Below are 17,446 nucleotides of genomic sequence, written 5' to 3'. Positions count from 1 at the left end.
TCTCTGGCCTATATGATATATACAGGCTGTGCCAGTGCCTACTGGGCCAAGCAGCTTCTGTACTGTAGCTTTTCCTCTCCGGTAAGGAGGGTTCCGCACACCATGGGGCTTTGTTGTTTCAGCAAAACCTGCCACCCAGTCACCCTGCTGTTTATTTGCTGCCATCGCCTTCCGGCTGACTTGCCCTCTCCGCTCTCTAGATAAAGGCCAGAGTGTTGGGTGCTGCTAAGTCTTGAGTTGGATTCAGGAGAATTGCTCTGACAGGTTGCGTCATGATGCCCCCGGGGACCTTTAACCCCAGGGGTCAATTTAGCTATTTCCACTTAGTCATTCACTGGCTGCTTGGCATTCCCTACCCTGGCCCTTAAAGCTACATACCTCTAATCAGTATCGCCCGTATAGCTTGGCATTCCCTACCCTGGCCCTTAAAGCTACATACCTCTAATCAGTATCGCCCGTATAGCTTGGCATTCCCTACCCTGGCCCTTAAAGCTACATACCTCTAATCAGTATCTCCCGTATAGCTTGGCATTCCCTACCCTGGCCCTTAAAGCTACATACCTCTAATCAGTATCACCCGTATAGCTTGGCATTCCCTACCCTGGCCCTTAAAGCTACATACCTCTAATCAGTATCGCCTGTATAGCTTGGCATTCCCTACCCTGGCTCTTAAAGCTACATACCTCTAATCAGTATCACCCGTATAGCTTGGCATTCCCTACCCTGGCCCTTAAAGCTACATACCTCTAATCAGTATCACCCGTATAGCTTGGCATTCCCTACCCTGGCCCTTAAAGCTACATACCTCTAATCAGTATCGCCCGTATAGATTGGCATTCCCTACCCTGGCCTTTAAAGCTACATACCTCTAATCAGTATCGCCCGTATAGATTGGCAGGCAGTTGCCTTGGTACTGCTTTTACCATCCCCCCCATGTAACATTTTCTCACTGGGGTATAAGATCTGAGCCATTTTGCCCTACCTGTTTTATTTATGGGCTCAGATTCTGCACCTTTATTTCGGTCTATAGGTGGGTAGGAGGTTGGTGCCATACCCATGGCACATAGATTGTCCGGCCAGCATTCCCGTTCCAAGTATTGTGCAAAGTGATACGTCTGGGCTGGTTCCACAGAATGCTGGGTAGTATAGAGTTTCCTTTCAGGGCTCACTGGACTATTTGCCCCATTGGTACAATACCTACTCCAGACAGTCCCTGTGTAACTTAAGCCTTGGGCACACAGGAGACATTGGCATTTATCATTGCTCTGAAGAGCAGCAGCTAATAGGGTGCTGAGGGCGGTGGGCAAACCAAGCAGTTGGGTCAGGGCAAGTGGGTAAATAGCATGTGGGCTAACAGATTGGCAAGTATTTTGGCAGTCTCTGTGTCTAACTGTACTATTATAATGTGTGTGCCATGATACAGGGTTAATATACAGCCAAGGGAACCATGTTTGTGCCCATGAACTTACCACACTGTCTCAGGCAGGCTCAGGGAACGCACTCATTCACACTTCGTGTTTTTTTTTTTTTTTTTAATTACCAATCACATGCTTCCTTGCTCGTTACTGGAATTTTGGGGAAATTTTCAAGCCACTGTGTTGTTTCATCAGGTGTCTGCAGAATTTGGGTTTAACCTTAAGCCGTGTGGGCAAAATACTGCCACGTAATCTCTGACAAGTGGAGAAGCGGCACTCCATTGGGAGTTATGTTTTTTTTTATTGATGGCCTTATGTACATAGCGCTCCTTCATACATAAGGCAACCATGTTGGATATCCCCTTGTTTTATTGAGAGATGGGGGTCCTTGTGCCTGGTCCTATGTATCTTTGAGATTGAACAAGAACTTCGCAATGGTATTTTTCTGCCTTAGTGAATAAGCCCCAATGTTTTGGCACCATACCCAGCCCACATATCAGCCAGTGTTGGCATGGGGATGGGCAGCTTTAGACTGTCCCTTACTGGATATTGCTAAGCTGCCCTGCAGTTGGGTGGCCATGGCCTCAACGGCATCTTCTGACCGGAGGTGTAGGCCTTCCGTCTGGCGAGGATCCCATATTCATACATAGGAAGTGCGTTGCGTAATGATTGCTTAAGGCAAATATTCTGGAAGTGGTTGCACGGTTATCACATGTTTGCCATACCTGCCGTGTTCTTGAAGTTCATTTGACTGTCTCTGGGCAGGTGCGAGCGGCCCGTGGACCTACGCGGTATCACACGGATTGGTAAATCATTTATTTAGAATTTAACCCAGATTTTGTGTGTTATCTCAGCCTGCCTAGCGTGAGAGATAGACAGTATGCGGAAAGGTGCTGTGGGCTCCTTGAGATTAAATGCCAGGGCTTCATTATCTGCCATTAAAGTAAAGAAATTGTTGGGAACCGTTCCACTTTTATTACCCGTTAAATTTAATGCACGGATATTTTATTTTTTATTGAGTATTTGTATATAGTGCCAGGAGACTGATGGCGAACTGGCATTCCTGGGCCTTATGCTGGCAGTTTGGTCTGTAGCTGGTCACGTGGGGCCTGAATAATGGGTTGTCTGCCTGATGGACAACTTTACCTTAGCAACCAAGGGAATGGTTTGAATGGGAGGCTGATATATGGATGGGAGAGGGACCTGAATAGAAAAATAATTAATAAAAAGTAGCAGTAACAATAAAATTGTAGCCTCACAGAGCATTCGATTTTTGGCTGCCGGTTACCCACCCCTTTAAAATGATTTTATATCGCATTGGTGGCTCCCCACATAGACCCCTTTGCCAGCCTCAGACGGAGATAAGACTGCGGCAAGACCGGTCTAAGTTAAGGACGGCAGCCGTGCTACATGTAGGGACGGTGCTCCCTTCTTATCTGCCCTCGGATCCCGTGTTACCATATTGCCCATGACCCAGTTATTTTTTCCCAGATTCTGTTGAACTTTAAACAGGTTCCTTTAGGCTCCTGGCACTCTCACTGCTTATTCAGGCTGCAAGCACGAGAGGCATTCTCCATTTTATAGGAGGGGACAGAGGGCAGTTATTTGCTGGTTGAGAGCTGTAGTTCTGCAGCAGCTGAGGTTCCACTGTTGCTGATATTTAGTTCTATATATATATCTATATATATATATCTATATATATATCTATATATATATATCTATATCTATATATATATATATATATATATATATATATACTTTAATAAGACTGCTGCTTGTTAAGTAATCTCTTTCCTGTAACGCTTACTGAACGTTGTCTTTCTTCTTTTTGCAGGCATTTAAGCCCCTGGTTGGAAAAGGTGCATATAATTCAATTACTGCAATAGAATTCTTAGTAGAGAGACACCTGGAGTTTGCAACTGAAGATAGTGCCTTTCAGCCCTATCAGGTAAGCCATTATTATTATTAATATCTATTAGGTAAGCCATTCTTACCCCTTACCCTCCCACACCACAAGGTCAGCTGACAGGTGACAGTCCAAGCTGCCACAGAACAACTGAAAGCTCTCTAGAGGCTCATGGGAGTTGTAGTTCTGTAACAGCTGATGCACTACCTTTTCTGAGCTAATTTTGAAAACCTATTGGGGTATAGCATTTTGTGTATGTCTGTTCTGGTGGTAATGATGGTGGTGGTGTGGGGGGGGGGGGCAGGAAGGGCAGGAATTATAATATGTTGTAAGGGGGTCTTATTGGCCTTTGGCCTGTGATTCATTGGTGCAATAAGTACTGCCCTTTCTCAGAAAGTGCTTTCCCAAAGGGAAATTATTATGTACAGAACAATGCCTTGTCAGAGCGGAACATTGGTATTATAATTTCTAGTATTTTAGCTTTTCTGAGGGGCAGAACAGTGTCCTTTTGGTGGGTACCATTGGTGTTATAATTTCTGGTACTTTGCTCTCTCTGATGGGTAGAACAGTGCCCTGTTAGCAGGTACCATTGGTGTTATAATATCTGGTACTTTGCCCTCTCTGATGGGTAGAACAGTGCCCTGTTAGCAGGTACCATTGGTGTTATAATTTCTGGTACTTTGCTCTCTCTGATGGGTAGAACAGTGCCCTGTTGGCGGGTACCATTGGTGTTATAATTGTGGTATTTTACCTTCTCTGAGGGGCAGAACAGTGCCCTGTTGGCGGGTACCATTGGTGTTATAATTGTGGTATTTTACCTTCTCTGAGGGGCAGAACAGTGCCCTGTTGGCGGGTAACATTGGTGTTATAATTGTGGTATTTTACCTTCTCTGAGGGGCAGAACAGTGCCCTGTTGGCGGGTAACATTGGTGTTATAATTGTGGTATTTTACCTTCTCTGAGGGGCAGAACAGTGCCCTGTTGGCGGGTAACATTGGTGTTATAATTGTGGTATTTTACCTTCTCTGAGGGGCAGAACAGTGCCCTGTTGGCGGGTACCATTGGTGTTATAATTGTGGTATTTTACCTTCTCTGAGGGGCAGAACAGTGCCCTGTTGGCGGGTAACATTGGTGTTATAATTGTGGTATTTTACCTTCTCTGAGGGGCAGAACAGTGCCCTGCCAGAAGGGAACACTGGTGGTATAATTTCTGGTACCCTATCGGAGGGGAGCAGTGTTTTCTCAGTGATCCTGGCAGCTGGTTATGGAGCATATTGCCAGGCTGCACTTTATTCACGGGCTGACAATATGCCCTGTGTGATCTTACCCTTAGGGGAAGTACATTTGACCTCACCTGTTATGGCTACTTAAATAAAAAAAGGCAAAAGCCAGCAACCTAACTCTTTGTGGCCTTATATGTTTCCTTCGGCTGCCATTACACTACTGTTTGTTGGGTACCCTAATAGCAGCAGTCAGCGGATTCTGGGAGTTACAGCTTAAGGGGCACCTCTTTGCGTTTGGCATTTTTGGCCACGGGCAGCAGCAGGCATAACAGCTCCATGTGGCACAGCCCTAAATGCCCTGGGCTTTGCTTTTCCATTCACTTTCTGTATTTCTGCATATTTTGCCGCTGACATTATTGAAGCTTTCCAGCTAGCGTCCCAATGACACCATCAGACAATTAAATCCGAGCTGCGGATTTGCACATTGTGTTCTGTTCCCGTATCCTCTCCTGATTACAGCTGTGTCCTCAGTAGCACCCCGGACGCTCCCGACAGATCTGATTTATCATCCCTGTTCCGTGCCATTAATACTCCAGCACAGTCTGTAGCGCTCTGTAGCAGCCAAGCTATTATGGATATTGCCCATGTCTTAGCTGCCACCGTGGGGCATGGACTCCCAAAGTCATCTGCCAGTGATACCGCAGTGGCACAAACCTTATCAAAAGTTCCACTAAAAAAGAACGCAAATGTGAAATGACGTATTATGGAACAGAATTGGTGGCTATGTTTTGGCCAGACTGGTTTGTTTCTGCCTAAGAGCGGGTTATTACAAGACAATCATATACTTAAATGCAACAGCTTGTTAGATAATAGGGCCCTAGAGCCTCGAGGCGGATGTTTACATGGGTGACTCATACATTGCAGTGACCCCATTCTCAAAAGAAGCATTCCACGGCTCGATTTGCATGTCTCCACCCGCCGTCCCTAGAGTGCGAGGTGTTGTCTAGTTTCCTGTTTAGTGAGGAAATGTTGTGTGTATGGTAACGGGTATAAAAATTCTGTTTTCTCTTATTTATCCTGTTTTGCCATAACCTTAGAATCAAATCTAGGACATGTTGGCACAAGGAGAACGTACACGCTCCTTGCCCATAGTGCCCTGCCTGGAATCAAACCTTGAACCAAAGGCCATAGGTTCGATTCCAGTCAGGACACTGTAGGTGATGACTTTGTATATTCTTCCTATACCTGTGTGAGTTTCCTTCCACCCTCCAAAAATCTATCTCACTATGGAATAGCAGCACTGTATAAATCAATATGTTATTATAAAATATGACTTCAACTTTCAAGGGGAAAATATGACTTTCTGTCTGTGCTAGATTCCCAGTTGAATCCCTCCTTCCTTCTAAGCGGACCCCACCCTTGGCATGTAAACCAGTAGGATCTGTTGTCCTTATTAAGCGCTAGCACATGATTTCTGCTCCACAGCAGAGCCTGTTATTTATCTCTGTAAAATTGTAGAATTCTCTGTAGAATCCGGCCCAGCACTTGAATGTGCAGAGAGCCCAGGAGCACATCTGCCATCAAGCTGCGGCGCGTTACACATCCGAGGGCCGAGCGGGGCCCCGCTATTTGCATGGAAATGAATGATCTCTTGCATGTGTGTTTCCTGGAATTGGGGGAAAAGTGAAGTTGATTAGGTTTGACTCTGAATAACCAAAATCGTGTTTTTTTTCCTGAAACCCTCGGATTGGGCCCTTCAGGCGTTCCACTTGAATGTGCCGTTGGCCCCTGTGACCCCCAGTCATCTGGATGGGATCCTAAGAGCATCTGCAGAGGCTGGCATTTAAAAATAGATGTGAGTAGAACTCTGCTACCTTGCCAAGCGGAAACTGTAAAGCTCACCTCCTAGATGTTCCTTCTAATCGGGCCCTCTCCTGTCAGACATGTCCAGGAATGGAGCCAGGGGGTTAGGGGCCTGGCAGTAGGGGACAGCTGGTATTTAAAGGGGCAGACATGCATTGCTAATAGAACACTGGCTCCGGGTACTTCTTCAACAAATATTAAAGGGGCCGTTGTGTTTTTAATTATAATACAATGAATGAGAAACCGTCATAAACATTTATTTCCTCTTTTAATTACCTTGTTAATTGTAAAGTCAGTAGATGCCTTATTTTTGAAAGTGCCAGTGGTTAGGAAAGTACCTTTTTCCATGAAAATACTCAGCAAAGGTTATTGTGGTTCAGATATCATAGTGACTTGCAGTACCTCTTTGTACCTGCTGCTGGCAGCAAAATCCCTTCCATAGGTAACAGTAGAACAGTGCCACCATGCCCCTAGTAAATACTGCAGCTGTTTCTAATGCTCACAGGAGCATTACCGCATATCTGCTCTCAGGGTGAAGGGGATACTTGGCACTAGGGGATTTATTTAGCAGGACGAGTGACGCTGATATTGTAACTGAGAATAGATTTCTAATATTTGTGTTTGTTTAGAGCCTGGGAATGGCACCCTGGGCACAGAGCTGGCGGAAACATTGCCTCTGTTTTGTCAGGCACTCCTGGACTTGACCCCGTTTAAGGTGACAGTCAGTACTGGTGTGGGAACCGGCATGTCGAATTCCTTTTCTCCCCTCTGGGGCTTTAAATCCAAACAAACATCAAACAGAACAGAATTGCATGTGAAAGGGAAGTGCTTTCCAGTGCAGTGGGATTCATAGGGGCGGGAGGGGGTCACTAGGCTGGGGCTTTCCTGCTGTAGTTCAACTACAGCTCCCTGTAAACCAGTATGGGCCTAGTTACTTTTGTTGGGATGGCACTTCCCAGACTGCCTCAGGAGCGATTAAGGGGTCACCAGACACAAAGAACAACACAATGAAAACCTCCCGCACTATTGTTTTCGGTTGCCAGGGTAAGTGCACCTGACAACCAGATGGTGTTTTCAGTTGTGTGCTGAGAAGGCTAATAATTAAATAAACATTTGAATTACACCATGAAAAGTTGCTCCGAATAGACCAATTTATTGCAAACGTGAATGTGTCCTTAAAAGAAACCTATACCCCCAGAGTAAATGCTTAACCAACAGATATTATATATCATATTAAGTGACCTATTAAAGAATCTCGCCAAACTGGAATATATATATATCAGTAAATGTTGCCCTTTACATCCTTTCCCTTGAGCCGCCATTTAGTGATGGGCTGTGTGCTCCCTCAGAGATCAGCTGACAGGAAGTGATGCAGCTCTAACAGTAACAGGAAGTAGTGTGGGAGTAAAAGACTAATTTAATTGGCTGATGTGACCTAACCTGTATGTGTGCCTTGGCTTGTTTGTGTGCACTGCGACAGTGGGCAGGCCTTTAGATAAAGCAGGGTTTTGCATATGAGCTGGTTTTTATAGAGATCCCCCACATTGTTTGTGGGTATAGTTTTCCTTTAATCAGTCCTAATTCAGAGACCAAAGGCCTGAAATAAGAAATCCCCTTTAAAGAGCAGGAAAAAGGAGCACCTCTCCTTGCCATTGTACCTGTGATATAGTGAAATGTGTTCCTGTCTACTGCCTTCAGCCCCCGGGAACCTATTGTACTGGAGAACAGCCTCCATAAAGTGCGGGGTTATACGGGGATAGTTATTCTATGAGCAGTTACACAGCAGGAATGCTGACACGAGTTTTGCAATCTGTGCCATTGCTTGTGTAAATGAAGCGCGGCAAATAAACGAGTCTGGAGCAAGTCGCCTGCCTTTGCTTTCCTTCATCAGCATGATCCAGGGTTGTGCAGGGTATACTGTCAGTAGCCCCCCAAGCACGGCCAACGGGGGTTTTGTCATTATTTTCATTCTTATTCAAGTCATAGTAATCCCAGTTATAAGCTCCCAGGACATGTTCTCCACCAGCTTATTTACGGCGAAACTACCCCTGCGGGGTCATCCTTTCACTTCAATAGGAAGTGTGAGTTGTGGTACTGGTTCTTTACGGTCCGAAAATAGCATCTCAAGTGCCGGTACTAGCCGGATAGCACTAGCCTTGCCATTTGAGCTAGTACATTTTTTTCTGTTTTAGCCATGCTTCTACTATTGTCTGGGTTATGTGAGCAGGTTCCGGATCATTGATTTGTATGGTATATACTAATATTGGAAAATAATCCACCATGCAAAACTACCGTTATGTCCATAAAACCTTCATTTAGCCAACCGCGCTATTGAGGGGCCTCATTTTCTGCAACTCGGTTTTCCATTATGAACACTCCACTTGGCCGTCCCTGTTCACTCCCTCTTAGATCCTTTCTGGAATTTAGCAACATTTAAATGGTGGTGGGCGAGGGTGCCAAACAAGTAGCCCTTTGTCCGACTTGGCCACCAATGTTTTGGTCTGAATCCGACGTTTAGATCATTTTGGGAGCCTAGAAGAGAAGCGCTACATGCCTATTTGTGCTTCTCTTATGATAAGATATATGGTTCATTTTCCGGCCCTACGTTTGTTGTGTAGGTGGTTTGGGAAAGCCCCATACGTGAGCCAGTTAGCTTGAGGGCAGAGCATGTTGGCCTGTGTAAAGCTAGCCGTACATGTAAAGGATCCACTTGCTTTGCGAGGCTGCCAAATGAGCAATGTGCCCTGCGGTAGGCAGTACAAGCCAACATCGGGGCGAGGACCTCATTAATAAACCTGATGCATTTCTCATCCCAGTGGGTTGTTCATACCTGGCCAGTTGTCTTTTGGCCGATTTTCAGACAGATATCGGTCGGCCATTCAAGACCAATAAGCTGCTAACATTCTCTGTTACCAGCTTTTCTCTCCTGTGTATGGCCACCTTGAGTTTCCTTTCCTCCTCATAGCAGCAGTTCTGCTTTGCTTTATGGCTGAGATTCATACTAGCTTTTAAGAGCTTTTCATGCTGCAACCCATAGCGTGAGATAAGAGAGGAACTCAGCAGCAGCTTTAATACATATACTAATATTTAATAAACACGAGCCATTTCCTTAACAAAATGAAATAAGAAAAGGAGTCTGCGGATGTCAGTATCTCTTTAAATGATTTGTTCTGCTGCTTTCTAGGATCCCTCTATTTTCCCAAGCCGCACAGGCTCGGCAGTGTTCATATCTGTATGTGTTTGGGCACCGCAGGGCAGGATTTTATCATGCTGAAAGCCGATACAGAGCTCTGTGGCGCTCAGTGCTTAAAAGCGTGTGTGCCGCTGGAATGCTGATCAAGCCTTCCTGTCTCCCCTCCCTTCATTTGCCCCCTGTGAGAACAGAAAAGGTTAAATTAATGGTGCCCACCCTGCGGCACCCAAGCATTTATCTTCAGCTGGTATTGCTGATGGGGAAAATGAAGCAGGAGAGAGATGAATTACACAGGGATCCAGATTTGCAAGCCCTCCCCATCTCCTTACAAACGCTCTCTCCTTCCAACTCCGGGTTATTATTCTTCTCTCATGACTGCTCCCTTGACTTTTCCTTTCTTGGATCAGTGCCTGGACTTTCTGGAGACCAAAATTACACTGCCATCCTCAATCACATCAGAGAGCAGCAGCTTTGCTGGGGGAGCAGAAAGGCACTTGGAACGGAAGTCGGCTGAGATATACAGGTCGGGATTTGTGCCGAGTGGAGCTTTACAGAAAGAACCTTTCTCTTATAACCGCCCCTCGCCGGGCCCTTGGGCTTTCTCTGGGCTATTTTGGAGCAGCTATGGCACAGCGATCATGGAGCTGTATCGTTTCTTGGTTACCATATTTGTGTTTTGTTTGGGCTCTCGGCACCTGTTTCTACTGTGCGGCCAGTGGGGAGATGGGGGTTTGTGATGATTCATTTCTGCCCAAGATTTAAAAGGCCACCATACCCTCCCAGTCTCGAGCACAATGATGGTAGTCCTTTGTTCGTAGTATTGTCCATGAACCATGAACCTTACGACCCAGGTGGCTGTCCGTGTCCTAATTACATTTTAGTATCAAGGCCATACCTTATCTTGAGCAGATTCTACTGCTTCAGGCCAAGGTTGCATGGTGTAACATGGCCAAGGTCAGTCAGTACTAAGGGACATTTAGTAACCACTTGTGCTCTGTGGAGTAATGTTGACCATGTACTTCATACATTGGCTGTCACTTGCCTTTATGAGTGAGTTTGGGTGTCTTTGGGCCCTAAACAGTCGTCTACATTGGTCATTGCCAAGGGTCTCGAGGATCAGATCAGTCAATCTGGCTCAACACATAAATGGCCAAATTGGGCTTATATCTACCTCCTCACGTGGAAACTTCGGGTTACTCACAGCAGCAATTGGCATGCTAGCCAATAGAGATGAAACAAAGGCCATTTTGTTGCCCCTGTAGCCAAGCAACAACACATCCTATCTGTCATTGCCCTAACAACACATTGACTTTCAGTGAGATTTACTGATTTAACACCATGCAGATAAAGTATAAAAAGAACATTTATTTTCTTTCATTATGTAAAATGTGATATTTGGGTTTATATATCAGGCCCCTAGTAGCAGCAGAACAGCCTGACAGGGAGAAAGCACAAACTGTTTCTTCTGAATTAGGTTATTCACATCCAGAGCCCAAATCCTTTTTATGTGGCTGTGCGGCCTTAGCCAAATTTGTTTTCTGCTTGCATAATATCTGGGACACCGGGAAATGGTTGTATAATTTCATTGTATAATGCGCAGGGAAGCACAGAGCCAAGGGTTCCTTTCATTGCCGTAACATCTGCCCCAGATCTCAGATTTATTGACCTTCATGTCTCTCTTGCAGCTCACCCTAAGGTGCATCTTTGCATTAAGGGAGGGGCTTATTAGAACATGTGTTTGGTGTTTTCATTGGTTGGTACAAGATGGAATATTGCAGAATATTAGATCATGGTGTTATATTGATGTGCAGTTAGTCTAGGGCTGAGCGATATACCCTTTAATACCGAATACCGGTGTTTTTTTTATTAAAACTATATTAATTTTTCAGATACCGCAATACCGGGGTGTCAGGGTACTCACCCGTGCGGCCAGGTCTCGCGCGCCTCCTTGCGTGCGCGCATGCGGGCTGTTGTCCGTGGGACGTTGCGCACGCGCATCCAGGTGCGCGTGCGTCAAAGCGCACGTACATGTCAAAGCGTGCACGTCCGCGACGTGCTGACGGCGCCGGTTCTGCGCATGCGTGGGGGGTATTTAAAGCTATCAAACGCCTCCTCCTGTGCTATGTTGTCTACGGCCTTGCCTGGGAAACTAAGCCTGCCTGATTTACCTTACGACTTTCTGTTGCCGATCCTTCGCTTGCCTGACTCTGATTTTCAATACTGCAGTAATTATTCTCTAATTTATTCTCTAATCATGCATGAAAAAAAAAAATACTGTCAAATACCGTGACACCGATATAATTTTGAAAAATACCGTGATATAAATTTTTGGTCATACTGCCCAGCTCTAAGTTAGTCCTATCGAACTTTGGAGCTACAGACATAAGAGACGTTCTCCTTACAGATAGTAACCTGGCTTGAATCGAACCTAGGTCCTTCAGTCCTAGGTTCGATTCCAGCCAGGGCACTCTCTGCAAGGAGTCTGTATATTCCTCCCGTGTCTGCATTGGTTTCTTTCGACACTAGTAATACAATTGTGTGCCTTCTCCTGTCCCTTTAACAGGCTGTACTCTCCCTGGATCTGTAGAGCTTTTTTTCCCAGGGAAAACATGCAGGTCTCACATTATGTTATCTCCTGTCAGCGAGTTGCCAATAAACCATTGCATTAGGGGGGCCCAAGCATTACTGGCTTAAACACCCGCCTCCACATGTCTGGCTGTTTGAATCGCTGAGCTTTATGAGTCACCGTGATTAATCCTTTATGGTAATAGGAGTGCCGTGCTCCAGCCCTGGGATTTGCCCGCTCTTCATTAATGCTGGGGTTTTTTGGCTGAACATTATTGATAACTTTAGCAGCTCTCCAGTATGTTCCGTCAAGCAGGCGGGTTCACTGTGTCCCACCGTCCTGTGGCCATTAAATTTATAGGTCGGTGTCGGAAAATGTTCAGCATTAAAAATGTGTTAATACTATTTCCGCTGTGGAATTTTACCTTCACCGCTAGTGAAGAGTTTTCAGGATTTTGCTAGCCGTCTTAAAGGGAAAGTTAATTTTTTTTAATGTTATTGAAATATAATAACGTGATCTGTTTCAGATGGAGATTATTATTAGTGTTTATTGCTTCAGAGCTGCCATATTAAATATAATATTTCATCCATAGGCTTTAATGAAACTGTGCCATCTAGTGGCTACATATATACTTGGGCACTGCCCACCCTAAATAGTGTGGGGGGGGGGGGCTAGACCTTGTTATTTATGATAAATAGACTAATTTACTGTTTACATTTGAATACTTTTGAAGGGTGGCAACTGAAATGACCTTTAGTCTGGACATATTCTTTACCGCAATGGAGTCTTGAACTCAAAAAGTCCCATAACCTATTCTTTAATGGTTGCTATGGTCTATTTTACCCTAGCAACCAGGTGGTGGTTTCAATGAGAGGTCGGAAGATGAATGATGAGTGATTAAATATTGAAGATAATACGTAAAAAGGAACAATAACAGTAACATTGTGGCCTCACAGAGCAGTAGTTTTGGCCACCAGGGTCAGTGACCCCTTTTGAAAACTGGAAAAAGCAGAAGAGGGCAAATAGTTCAAAATAACAAACAAAACAGAACTCCGTTGTTGCATCACTTGATCTGTTTGTACTTGAACTTGCGTCATTTGCAGACTGGGAGCAGCCCCTTTAATGTGACCAACTCCTGGCTTCTCTGGTATCTGTGGGCAGTGTGTATGTGCGGCCATCTTTGGCCCAGGCGAGTCCTTGCAGAGTGAAACAGGAGAAGGAGAGCAGCTGCTGGCAATGATGTGCCCTTACCTCACTGGGATTTTATTGGGTCCGGCTCTGTGACCCAAACGCTTTCCAAAAGCTTCTTGTTTGCTTCAGTCAGGGATGCCAGGGGTGCCATCTCCAGGGTACAGGCTCCTGATGGTTGGATTTCTAGAACTGCCCGTTACTACAATGGCACGGGTCATTGTGCTTAGTGAGCCATCTGTCTCAGCATAGCTGCATATTCTCACTAGGAAGAAGCCATACTGGCTGCTCAGATGAGCTTCTTCTGCACCATTATGGTATTAAAGGTCAAGTAAAGTTGCATTGATTAGTATGTAGTATATGAAAATAGAGATTGCTATATAGAATAACCAGTAATCCATGTGCCTGTTACAGCTGCATGCAAGTAGTTAGGCCTATAGTTGGGCATATTCAGTGCCCACCCACATGGCACTTTATGTACTTGTCCGCCAGATTCCTGAACCCTAGGCCAGGGCCTTTCCTATTAAAGGCCTGTATATCTGCACCTATTAGAATGCCGAAGCAGAAGGTTGCAGGTTGATTATGACCCAGGAAGTGGTGGACGAGAAGCATTGGGCAGTATGAATGTTTATATATTTCTTGGACACTGATAGTTGGCCACATTTCTTGGATCATAGCAGATGTTAAGAAACCTTCCATGGTTGAGGGTATAAGAAGCACGGAGTAGATATTTTTTTGGGGAGTAGGGGGTTGTTTATTTAGCATAGTGGCACATAGTCAGTGCCATGATAATCATGCATTTGTTTTGTTAGGGCTCAAGCCTCCTCTTCCCTCCCTCCTTCCTTCTTTATTGGATCTGGTTTAAGTCTCCTGCGAGGCAGTGTGAGAACGTCCCCCGGCAGCTGTAATGACTTGGAATAGATGTGTATGGTAGCTGCAGCCGAAATGTTCCAAGTGTGTGCTCGGAATGCTGATTCCAGGCCAGACATCTGCTGGGAACGTCAAGTAATTCCATCCAAGCCCTCGTCATGTTTCATAAAACACTGGTTGGTATTCATTTATTTATGCGCTCTCGGCACCGCTCCGTTCCTAGAACAAGCGAGACAGTGATGGCTGCCTCGCAGAGATGTGGCCCCGCATTCTTAGATCTTTTTAAAGGGGCCGGCTCCCAAGTTGCAAGCGGGGGCCCTCGGCCGTGAAATACAAGATTTCATTCCTCCATGTATATTCTCTTTTATTTATATAGCGTGTTGGGTTGCTGCCAGTGCCAGCTTGCATGTATAATCCTATTATTCAGCTGCTCAGTCCTCGCCCTGGTTTGTGTGTGTGTGTTTACTCATGTCTTGCTAAGCAAGCCTCTTGCCCAGTTTATTTATATCCCTGCAAACAGCATTTAGGCAGGTTTTCTCCTCTGTCTCCCTATGGACTCGCATCTTTCCCCTGGGCCCATAAGGTCGAGTATGGTTCTGAAAAGCTGAAAACACCACCTGTGACATTATTAAATTGATATCGTAGACATGCATATCTCGTAAGACTGCCTCATACATATAAATATAGTAAGTATATAATAATAATGTGTAAAAATGCCATCCCAAGCTGGAATGCCGTACCTGGATGAAACCCAAACGGGTATGACGAGAACATACAAACTCCTTGCAGATAGTGCCCTGGCTGCAATCAAACCTAAGACTGGAGGTCCTAGGTTCGAATCTAGCCAGGACACTATCTGCAAGGAGTTTGTATTTACTCCATGTGCTTGCATAGACTACCACCTACACTTCTAAAACATACAGGCAAGTTAATTGGCTCCTGAACCAGCTGACCCTTCTGTGGGATTGAGATTGTAGATTCCACAGGGCAGGGGCCACTAGAAGAGCAATAACACTTTTAAAAAAGTTGCAGTGACTAATCGGCATGCCACAAACAGTATGTGATTGGTCGCGATGACTCGTATATTAGCCTATGGCAGCTAAATCATTGCAATTAGTTTTTTTTTTTAAGTTGCGACGACTAATCACCCAGTGTGCCCTAAGTGATATATGATCTCCCTATAATTGTCTCTAACCTTGAAATTGCTCTTTGCTGTAAGGCGTATAGAGGCGCGTGGCACTGTCTGTTGCAATGTGCTCATTAGCACGTACAGGGCTTTACATGGTCACACAGATTATAGTCTCAAGTTATCTTCTGTACCGATGCGACTTGTTATTGGTTCTGTCTTTACAACTTACAATCTCTGTTGCTGGCAAAGTCAAGGTGGCCATATATGGGTCAATAAAAGTGGTATGGCCCCTCTGGATGAAGTTGGCAGCTTACTGGCCTGCTTAGTGGGGCCTATGGCAACCTGCCTGACCAATATCCAATCAAGCAGATATGATCTGCTCATATGGTGATTGATTGGCCAGCTGCAGAGGGGCAGCAATGTAGATTGTCTGTTTCTGCATTCCATTTAAATGAATGGCAAAGAGAACTGTTGCTAGGCAGAACTTGGCACCGGAGCAGCCATTGGTAGTTAAAAGGTTTAAACTGAACACTATTGGAACAGTTGGAACACTATTGCCTACAGCATGACACAGGCTGAATTTGTGAACTTTCCCTTCAGTTTCAAGTTGAATGTAAAGATTTAAATGATAATGAAAAGCTTAAATAATTACATTTATATGGCAGCCTGTGTCAGAGTCACCTGGCTAAATCTGCTTTGCCTTTCAAACCTTATTGACCCCGCTTGCGGTTTGTAGAGGTGCAGCTCAGACTTCCGCCGGCTCCACTTCTAGTAGCGTTCTGCCGCTGCCACATTGTTGTGCATGGGTTGGCTGTTCCCTGAGCTCACACAAAGGTGCTTTCACTTGTGACGGTAAATCACGCCCCCTAGTGGGAGTGTTCCCTCTTCCCTGCAATGGAATGTGTAGAATGCTCATTCCTCAGACTTGGCCGAGCGTGTACGGTAATGGGCAAAACAGGGAGAAGCACAAGTGACACAACTGTTGCATCACGGGCTGCAGGCTAATAGGAAGGGTGCTGGGCAGGGACTACTTTATGATTCACTACATTGTTAGCAATATATATATATATATCCATTTATTGCCCTTATTAACACTGCTGAAACCTGCCAATCATACAGGACGTATCCTATCACTGGCAACAATGGCATCCTCCTATCCATAGCCAGGCATAGCTGCCCTCCTTGCTGTATAATAGCACCCAGGTATAACGTTACTTACCCCTAGAGATCATTTTACCTGTTTTCTTGCTGCTCCTGGCGGTTGGATAACATTTAGAAGCATGCTAGTGTCCTAATTGGCTGTTTCCATGTGACTGTTCTGCTGCTCTGATTGGTTGTGGGTTTCCAGACTGGATACGGCTGTGACTACTACCAATAGTCAGACAGTATGACCCGGTGCGAGTGGAAGAAGGACAGCACAATGCACAGCAGCAGAACAATTAATATATGCGATTGTATCCAGCCAATCAGAGCATCAGAAGGCCATAGTAACAGCATCTAAATATACAGAGATGCGCCTGTGTATAGGCTTAATATAGACAAGGGTGTCACAGAAGGGACAGTTTAGAACCCGGGGAGAATGAATGGCTGCGATTGTACATCTGCATGGAAGGATTGCCCCAGATCTTTGTTTCACAGATGAATGCTGGGATTGATGTATTTGCTCTGACAGCAGGCGGGGGGCGCAGGTTCGGTGTAGCCTTACAGCTGTCAGAACTCATCAGCGCGTTACACGCCAAAGGGTCACGTGCCAGGCACCTGGTGCGGGGGGGGTATTTGGCTTTGGCCTTGCAAGCTCCTATTGGCTAGCCAGGAAGTTGGCTCACAGATGGCTGGCTCTGCCCATTCAATCCACATTTCAGGCGGAAGCTTTGAGATTCTGTTAGGATTCTTATTTGTGGGTTCAGGAGTTGGAAATTACAGATTCTCTTTCCCCTGCTTAGACTAATACACCCCAGTGCTTACCAGATCATGTAAATAAATCAGAATTCTGCTGGAAGGCGTTCACCTGTTCCATTTCATCTAAAGGGTAAACAAACCCAAAAATACAAAATGAGGCTAAGCAACATGTCAGTGTACAAGGGTTTGAAGGTT

The 17,446-nt window shown here is 45.3% G+C and overlaps 1 protein-coding gene across 5 annotated transcripts in view; it reads left to right on the top strand.

The window, feature by feature from the left end:
• Positions 1-17,446, top strand: part of jmjd1c (jumonji domain containing 1C) — a 185,939-nt gene that overhangs the window by 129,666 nt on the left and 38,827 nt on the right. For all 5 annotated transcript variants that reach the window (XM_031905352.1, XM_031905351.1, XM_031905350.1 and 2 more), the window contains one exon: positions 3,250-3,363. In XM_031905352.1, the coding sequence (XP_031761212.1) occupies positions 3,250-3,363 (114 nt within the window). The remainder of the gene's footprint in view (positions 1-3,249; positions 3,364-17,446) is intronic.

The sequence above is a fragment of the Xenopus tropicalis genome, chromosome 7 (genome assembly GCF_000004195.4).
Source record: "Xenopus tropicalis strain Nigerian chromosome 7, UCB_Xtro_10.0, whole genome shotgun sequence".
In the NCBI taxonomy this organism is placed as follows: domain Eukaryota; kingdom Metazoa; phylum Chordata; class Amphibia; order Anura; family Pipidae; genus Xenopus; species Xenopus tropicalis.
This window is presented reverse-complemented; position numbering and strand designations above follow the sequence as displayed.